This window comes from Hyposmocoma kahamanoa, unplaced genomic scaffold, assembly GCF_003589595.1.
Source record: "Hyposmocoma kahamanoa isolate Upper Pololo Valley unplaced genomic scaffold, ASM358959v1 63, whole genome shotgun sequence".
Taxonomy (NCBI): domain Eukaryota; kingdom Metazoa; phylum Arthropoda; class Insecta; order Lepidoptera; family Cosmopterigidae; genus Hyposmocoma; species Hyposmocoma kahamanoa.
In genome coordinates this window covers 21,574,576-21,584,153 of record NW_020653851.1, presented here as the reverse complement: position 1 = coordinate 21,584,153, position 9,578 = coordinate 21,574,576, and the positions used below count along the sequence as shown (strand labels likewise).

Genomic DNA, 9,578 nt, shown 5'->3' with positions numbered 1-9,578 from the left:
CTGTATGTCGGTATTGAAAATTTGAATTTGTAAAAATGGAGGAAACTTTCATTAATATAACTTTTTATTCAGTATTTTAGACCTCTTAAAACAAAAATGCAAGGTGGTTCGAATTATGTGTCCGGGTGTGTATTAACTTCATTCCGTTGCAGAAGTACACATATGCTGTCAGCTTGAGGAAGATAGGAACATAAATTATCATTATTTCCTTAATCGCGGCCAGTCTTGGGCCAGTGTCAGTTTTTCGATGTATGTCAGTTAATATTAATCAGAACGCCAACGTTTAGGAAGCAGCAAGGAACATAAATGAGTTCATAATGTATTTGAGTTAATCTCTTTTTGTTTTTATATCCGTTTCCTTCTAAATGCTCGTTCAACTGGTTATCCAAATTTCTAATTGCGTTATAAACAGTGCAATAGTATCTTTAAAACATTTTGGTTACTATAAATTTATTTTCATCCAAGAATTAGTATTTCACATGGCTTACACAACACAGATATATCGCAACTTCAATAATAAAGTGACCAATCGAAAAGTAACTTTAGTGGGATATTAACAAAATAAATTGGAAAAAAAAAAATGTACAAGACTATATCTCGTTTTTCATATCAAATAGAACTTTGTCATATTTAACAGTCACTGGCACCTGGCAAATGGCTAGTACTTTTTTAAAATCTATTTTTGTTGGTTTCTCAAAAATTATTATCGAATGACGTCACTGTATTAAAGAGGGTGCGACACGTACAAATAAGTTATACATTGAATATAGGGTGTGAATTACATGCACACAGAAAGGTACATAAGATAAAGTAGTGCACAGAAGTCCACACTTATCGACATGGAATCGCATTAAGAATAAGGACTATGTCCATGTGGCAAGTGCGAAAGTCGTTGTGCGTTTCTTTAGCTCTTATTACCTACACATAAAAGATTTTTCTGACCGGCTCAAGCCGATTAAGCGTTAATAAATGTGGTGGCTCCTCCAAGAGACGATTTCAGACTAGTTTGGCATTTATAGCAGTTACTTGTGGCTTCGAATCTGAGACCTAAGGCTCAATTTCCATTGGCTCGGCACGGAATACAAACGAACTTATGTAAACATAGCATAATGAACTTTATGTCAATTGTATAAGGTATTATTAATGATGTTGGAAAGCAATCGCACGTTTAGTTACTTAAGCCGGCACTGCTCGGGAATTAACGCAGCTATTGAGTCGTTAGTTTCGTTACAAAAAATCACTTCCATACCGTCCCGCGGCAATGTAACTGGAGCCTAAAATTGTATGTGCGGTTTTTCTTTTCGATAAAAAGGGAAATGATTAGGCCGTACTCTGGTTGGGACATTACATACAAAAATAAATGTAACATATAGACTCTGTTACTTTTCTGTCCTGTGTCCCGCACTAGAGAGCTTTAAAACCTCATCTTACTTTAAGATCACTTTGTATTCAACGCTACTTGTTATTTATGGCAATATGTACAGAGATCCTCTTAACTGCCTTTAAATCGAGCAAAAGCACTATATGAGTAACCGTTTCCACACAAATATTGACGTAAAATATATTTTTAACCAGGCTAATGTAGTTTCTATATAAATATATAGACCGTTTCGTTCGGACGATACGAGCGAACGGCATATTTTACAGAATTGGTGTCCATTTTACAGCCCAGCGTAATACCACTTCGCGTCAATAAACGTGAGAAACATCGGAGTGCTTTAACTCGTTATTTAAAGGCGCTCAAAACGATGCAAATTTCAACATAATTCCACGATTAAAAGTTTAAGTACAAACAGTTACATGGTAAGATGGTTAGTTCGTATCAAGCAAAATTTTAAATGTTAAAACATTATGTACACTAATAGGACAAAAGTGATATTAAAAATCAATTATGAAAAATATCTATATGAATCGAAATGACATAATGACATAGTTTAAATTGTAGGAATGTCAACACAGTTGTGTTAAAAATATCGTACTACCTACATTATGTTAGTGACTATTTCAAACAGTTTAGTTAAAGTAAACATAGGGGTTGCTTTAGCGCTGTTTGACAACAAACAAGTGGATCATTCCTTGGTTCTCATTGGTTGAAAAAATTTGCTATTTCCACAGAATATGACCAAAATAATAATTATGAATAAAATGAGTATAGGAATTAATCGTAATGTATAACATAATTTGAAAATATGTAGTGCAACTAACAGCATTTAAAAGTGGATATTACAGCATGCTATATATAAGGCAAGTCTATCCACTAACCACATCCATTGACTAAAACAGAAAAATTACAATACAACATCTGCAACATTTGAGAACATAATCGCACGTACATTCCCAACACACATCACTATACCTAATTTTTATATATAACGTAACAGTTGACCTTATAAAAGTTTTTTTTTTTAATTTTAACATAGAACACTAGTTATGAAAATCACAAATTTACACCTAGGAGTGATGGAAATAATGTTAATGTGATGAACTATACGAGTCTAACACAAAAATACTAAAATGGTATGAGTAGAAACAATAAGCGATGCAAAAGTGCTACGCGTAATGGAGTTACAAATTATAATATCGAATTAGTGATATGGGCCGACCGCAGCGGCGGCAGTCGGGCCTGGCTAGGAGGTTTGTGTGGGGGGTTGGAACTTAGGCTGGATTATGGAGGTCTTGCGTACAGGCACAGTCTCTGGGGTGGGAATGGCGTCGCCGGTAGGATGTTTGGCTGGCACGGCGGGCGCTTTGAACGGCGCTGCTAGGTTGCTTGGTCGTTGTTTTGCCATCTGATAGTCTCCAGAGTCAAAGAATTTTTGCTGAAAAAAAAAAACACCATGTCAATGTTAAACTTCAGTAGCAGTAGACTCCTTGTGAAAGGGTTCGTCCAGGGAAATACTGCCACCTTACCTATTTCCGCGGCTAAGGAGTAATGTTAGCATTACTGTATTCCGGTTTTGAAGGGTGAGGGTGCTGGTGAATTTACAGGCACACGGGACTTGTCAATTTATGTCTCAGGGTGACGGGTAAGTGGCACTGTCCCGCAAATCTTTGCGATTTAAAGCTCTGAAAGGCACTGCAACTGTTATGGACAGGCATGTAGCTTAACATCAGGCGCGCGACTTGTTCGTCCCGTCACTTATAATACCACAAAAAAAGTAGTTTAAGATTTTCCAGTTTGAGACCGGGTAATGGATATGGTTGTCTGGCACCATCGAGTATAATAACCAGAAATAGAGACGAAATGTCATTTGTTTTAAAACTATTCTGCCAAATCATTACTGCGCTCCGATTGGCCAACCCGAAACAATTTTCACTTTAAGTTTCACTTTAAATCGACCAGTTTAACTTGAGCTTTGCTTTTTTTTTTAATAAAAAAAACTTAGCGTATCTTATTAGTGCGCATTGTCAATAAAAAGACTTAGGGTCGTATTAAAGAACTCTACTCAATGCTCAAGTCAGGATTTGAGTATGGTTTAAAGCACTCGAAATCATACTTAAGTCCCTGCCATTAGGGTCGTATTTCCAGTGCAATCCTGACTTGAGTATTGATTCAAAGCATTAGAAATCATACTCAAGTCCTTGCCATTAGGGTCGTATTTCCAGTGCTTGAAATCATACTCAAGTCTGCTGAGTAGAGTTCTGGAATACGACCCTATGTCTCCATCTAGACAAAACATAAACCAACATAAAAAAATGACACTTTTACTTACTCCCTTAGCTAGCCTCTTCTGCAAGAATGCTGAGTGTCCCCCAGGACCTTTTCCCAGAATTGCATTTGGGAATTTGGCTTTGAGCTTAGCTTCCTCCAGCTTCTCCAGTTCTTTCGGCTGTAAATTGAAAGATAACATTAGATGCACATAATATTAGACCTAACATCGTTTTCAGGGTCGTATGCTAGAACTTTACTCAACGCTCAAGTCAGGATTGCAATTGAAACACAAGCACTGGAAATACGACCCTAATGGCAGGGACTTGAGTATGATTTCGAGTGCTTTAAACCATACTCAAATCCTGACTTGAGCATAGAGTAGAGTTTTAGAATACGACCCTTAGATTGGCAACCCAGCAGTTAAGTTGTAAACATAAATGCTTTGTATTTTATTTTCGAATTTTCAGTTTTTACACAATAATTATTTCAAATATCCCTTTCATTAATATAGCCTATATAGTATTATTTATATAATTTTTGCGTGTGCCCACAATGGTATGTATTATATATATAAAGCTACAAGTTTAGACTCACTTAGAAAAATAGAAGGCACACTTCCCTATATGGTGGAAAAATATATTTATACTGGTGTACGCGGATAGGCTACAAGGCAAAGAATCAAATATGAGAAGACCTGAATGTGGAAAATGTAAACGAGTGATCAACTGCCTGCAAAAACTATAACACATGTGGGGGTTTTTGTGCATTTTTATGAGATACACCTTGGTCAATTTGAGCGGGAAGTAAAAAATTTTCGAAATACAAATAAACAAGATGGTCGCCAAACAAATTTCAAAGCCTCCTATCACGGAAACTATTAGAGATAGATAGAAGGTGCTCGAAGAAATGTCATAGAGGGTAACACTGGTCAACTGCCTGGGTTAAAAAAAATTCAAGATAGCGATTTCAAAATGGCGGCGGAAGTAAAACTTGCTTCGATCCGGCTGAAAATTGGCATGCTTTAGGAGTCCCTAATCATAATTTGGGGCTAAAAATTTCTTTTCGCAATTTTTTAAAATATAAGTGTTTTTTTTTTCATTACAAATAGGTGCCGAAAGAGACTCGCTCTTTTTCAGCTGAGATTCTCAGCATGTGGAGGCCTCTAGAAATGCCAAATAATAATTTGTGCTCGAAATTGGTTTTTCGCCATTTTCAAATATGACCGCCATACAAGCGTTTGTTGGCAGTAGAAAAATAATTGTTCTGATCCTCTCCAAAATTTTCATGTGGGAGTCTCTAGGAGTGCTTGATAATAATTTGTGATCAACATTAATTTATCGCCATTTTTCAACATGGCTGCCATAGAAGTATTTTTTGGCGGTAGATGAAAATTTTCTCTAATTCTACTGAAAATCGCCATGAGGGGTTCTCTATGGGTGTTTAATGATAAATTACAGTAAAAATTTACATTTTTGCCATTTTTCAATATAGCCGCCATTAAAGAGCTATGTTAATTTTTTTAAAGTCATAAGTGCCGAGGTCTAGCGGAGGGCGAAGCCCGAAGCGTATGCACGCCACCTTACGTAGGTAATGTACGGGGACTAGATTTTACAATTGTTCAAAATGTTAGGCATACTTCCCGATGTAGTGGAAATAATATCTTATTTACTTATACAACTTATAGCGTTGCTGTATCTCGATCGTCTCTCTGTTAGATTCTTTTTTATTGGAAGCTATGCCAAAAAGAGAAGTATTTAGGGAAAAAGGAAAATGCCAGACAATCACTTCCAACTTTTACTATACAACTAGGGAATTTCCTGTACTATGAGTACCAGTAGTAGTAACGATAATTCTGAGGGCAACACCTAGAATACCCTGACCAGGACTAAAAAAGTTTTTTTCATAAATTGGTTCAAACAAGGGATCGAATCTGGAGCCTCCTCATCAAGCGCCCATAGTACTAATCACTGTGCCACCGAAGAACATAAGCACACCCCGCAATCAGTGTTGGGCGTTAATCAATAGTTCAATCAGATTAAAAAATCAATTCAATTGAAATCAATTGCAATTAAATCAATTGCGACGCGTCGCAATTGATTTAATTGCGATTGATTTTAATTGCAATTGAATTTAATTGCAATTGATTTCAATTGAATTGATTTTAATTGCAATTAAAATCAATTCCGGCCGGTTGGGGGCCCGGTTGTAGCCCCGGTTGGGGACCCCGTTGGGGGGGCCCGGCTGGGGGCCGCGTTGGGGGCCCGTTTGGGGGCCCCGGTTGGGTGGCTCAGGCTTCTTAACTGGCCCCTAACCGGGCCCCCAACCGGGCACCCCAACCGGGCCCCCCAAGCGGGCCTCCAACCGGGCCCCGAACCGGCCCCCTAACCTGCCCCCAGCAGGCCCCCACGACCAACGCCCTAACTCACCCCCATATGCCCTATAAATTTATCATAGTTGTCAGTTTTAATGGTTAATTGTTAATCCAAAGCATTGAAAAGATTGAAAATTGATTAATTGTTAATTGTAGATATTTGCGATTAACGATTGACCAATTGTTAGTTGCGAGAACCGCAATTAACAATTGATTAATTGTTAATTGCGGTTCTTGCAACTAACAATTGATCAATCGCTAATTGCTGTTTCGCAATTGACAATTAATCAATTGTCAATCTTTAATTGCCAGAATAATTTTGCCCAACACTGCCCGCAATCTGAAAGCGATCACTCGCTGCAGGCCGAACCCGACCCCACTCGGCTCGTATACTATATAGCCAGTTATAGTTTTAAAGTAAATATTTACAAAAAAATAGGTTAATTAGACCAGTGATTGTCTGGGTTTGATGTTATTATGTATGTTTTTTTCAAGTCACTTTGGTTACAGCTTAGTTTTAAAAGCTGTAACCAATTAAGTACTTTTTATTCTGTTTCTATCTGAAAATACGTCCTGCCAGTATTAAAAAATAATATGAGTAGGTACAGTGATGAAACGGATAAGCATATTGATTTGTAACTTAAGATAACTAAATATTTTCATGCCAGTCACAACATGTAGTGTAACTAAAAATATTTTATCTTTTTAATTTCTACAGAATACTACATTAGAGTTCACAATTAAATAATTTCATAAGTGCCAAACTAGTTTTGGTATGTTAAAAACCTTACAACAAATTAAAATATAAAAGGCGTAATTTAAATATGGCATTGGTAATGACAATTGTTTCGACTTTTCATTTTAGTTCTTTTTTATATACATATAAAATAGTTACACATGTAAGCGACGATGTGACAAACGATGGTTACGCGTTTGTCAAAACAATACATATTCATATGGAGATATTAGGTTTTCGCGATTGTTACACATAGGAAATGTATTTTTCGGATCTAAATTTATTTTTTCAAACAAATCAACGTTTCGGTTCCCTCACAAGTCCCATTGTTAGTCAGTCATGACCTTTATAGTAAAAAATAGTTTCAATACCTATTCGGTCTAGTTTTGAATAGCACTAATTTGTACTTTTCGAGAGACAGATGTCGGTAGTGTACTTCAATCCTGTGCCATACACATTAGCAAGGAGGAAGCAAAGCGATTCTTCCAAATGGGTGGTATATCACTGACTTAAGGATAGATTCTTCCGGATTTTCTAGTCGTTCAAAGGTGGAATTAAAATGAAAAGTTCCTGTGCACTCTTCCAAATGTATCCGATAGAAAACCGACAAGCTGGCCATTTTTCGGTGATCTTTGAGATTTTGTAGCTTCAACTCCACAAAAACGTGTACTGTTATAAATAAATAGTAGCAGTAGAGCTCCTTGTGAAAGAGTTCGTCCAGGGAAGTACTGCCACCTTACCTATTTCTGCCGCCAACATGTAATGCCAGCATTACTGTGTTCCGCTTTCGAAGGGTAAGGTAAGGGTGCTTGTGAAATTACAGGCACGTGCGGCTTGTCAACTTATGAGGGTGACGGGCGCAGTGGCACTGCCTATCAGATCTTTTGCAATTTAAAGCTCTGAGTGGCACTGTAACCGTTATGGACAAGCGTGTAGCTTACCATCAGGCGCAAGACTTGTTCGTCCCGTCACTTGATGTTATAAAAAAATATATAAATATTAGACAACACCACATACGTTGCTCCGATCCGAAAAGTAAGTAACAAATGCACTTTTGTTACAGAAATCGGAAACAACGACGGTACCACATACACCCACACTCGACACAATATAGAAAAGTACATTGACCCGGCCGGGGTTCGAACCCGGGACCTCAAGAGGTGACAACACTACGAAAGACGGTTAGGTAATACGTATTAGATTTTCGTTCCACCGGGTCCAAAGGGTAGAACTTGTGCTTTATAGAAATTTACAACCTGTTCAGATGTAAAATCCTGCCCAGTTTTTTGGCGGTTGTTTTTGCCAAGCACTTGATGTAGCGATCAAAGTTAATAAAAATTTATTGATGGTAATAATTTAATTATTAAACTTTTTTATTTGACTAAAGATAATTATTATCTTGCTAATTATTTTAGGCGGCAGATAGCGGCGTTGTTATCATATTGTATGGTGAATTCAGCCATTTCATTATCAGACCTCATCTATTGAGTGGTCTATTAGACATTGTTCAGTCTACTTAAACTGATATTTTGTACTCAATTACCAGTAATATGTATAAAAAGACAAGAGGGGAGCCCTGACAACACTACTGTCAGAGGATAACATAATAATACGTTATGTTACTAACAATGGCCCGCTATTTCAATACTAACTCTGAATTAAATATTTGAAATATATATTCATAATCAGCTGTATGCACACTTTACACCATAAAATATTGTTGTCTTCTTAATAATTTTATTTCACTCAGGTTCATACAAACAATTGAGACTGGTATTGAGTTGATAAAACATAAATTTGATATATGTATATGAAGACTCGTATGATGTCAATAGTGGGTTCTTGAACTTTCCAAAACATTTGAATATAATTATGAACCACAATGCTCACGACCCGGATTTAGAACTCGATATTTTAACCGAATCGTACGATTGGATATGGTAAAATACGTTATAAGAAAAATGAAAATCCTTTTATATACATTTTTAAGACTAGGGGCCTAAAATATAGGAATGCATTAGTCCTTCATTAAAATAAATTAATAAAATTGAACAAATCCAAACTTTAATTAAAATAATAAGAGATTTCCATTTTACATGCTTGCTTTGTAAACAATAGGACGTTCGGTAACTTTCATTCGATAACTGTGTTCTAAATAACGTTTGTAGGCTTTGCCGGTCGAGAAGTTCGAGTAATCGTACGGTTGTGAGATTGTATGGGCTTTGACATCTTGAATGTAGGTAGTTAAGTTAGTTGTAGTTTGTAGTTAGTTAAGTCAGTTGTAGTTTGTAGTTAGTTAAGTTAGAGTTGACGTACAATCGTAAAGTTTATTTTTGTTTAAAATACAAGTTATTCTATGGATGCTTATGTGACCGATTGCGACAGAGTTATTGAATCAACTAAATTATAATAAAAAGTGAATCAGTCGATTTACGTAAAGTAGGGCGCTCAGCGTCTAATCTTGTACGTGACCCGTACAGAGGTCATTTCGATTGGGTTTCGAATACGACAGTTTGACGTTCGATTCGGGTGATGTGAAAATGAAAAAATCGTACAGTTAAGAGCACATCAAGTTTGACATTTTGTACTTTGGACCGTTCTTATCGTAATCGACATAAAGTTGGATTTAAGTCTTAAGTGTAAAGCTTGACGTGCTCTTGACCCTGTACGATATAAATCGAATCGGTCGACTGCTAAGTTATCGTAAGGTTCTTAATCGACGTCCTGGTTAGAAAACTTCGCCATTATGATGTGGAAGATCTTAAAACAAAAATGTACCTAGATTCTATCCAAAGTACATTTTGGTTTTAAGTTCATAT

At 36.6% G+C, this 9,578-nt stretch overlaps 1 protein-coding gene across 1 annotated transcript in view; it reads right to left on the bottom strand.

Annotated features, from left to right (window-relative positions):
- Nucleotides 1-342: 342 nt before the first annotated feature.
- Nucleotides 343-9,578, bottom strand: part of LOC113230367 (cAMP-regulated phosphoprotein 19) — a 13,276-nt gene continuing 4,040 nt past the window's right edge. The window contains exons 3-4 of the mRNA XM_026464271.1: nucleotides 3,714-3,830; nucleotides 343-2,819 (exon numbers count right to left, since the gene is read on the bottom strand). Of these exons, the coding sequence (XP_026320056.1) occupies nucleotides 2,628-2,819; nucleotides 3,714-3,830 (309 nt within the window). The 3' untranslated portion in view covers nucleotides 343-2,627. The remainder of the gene's footprint in view (nucleotides 2,820-3,713; nucleotides 3,831-9,578) is intronic.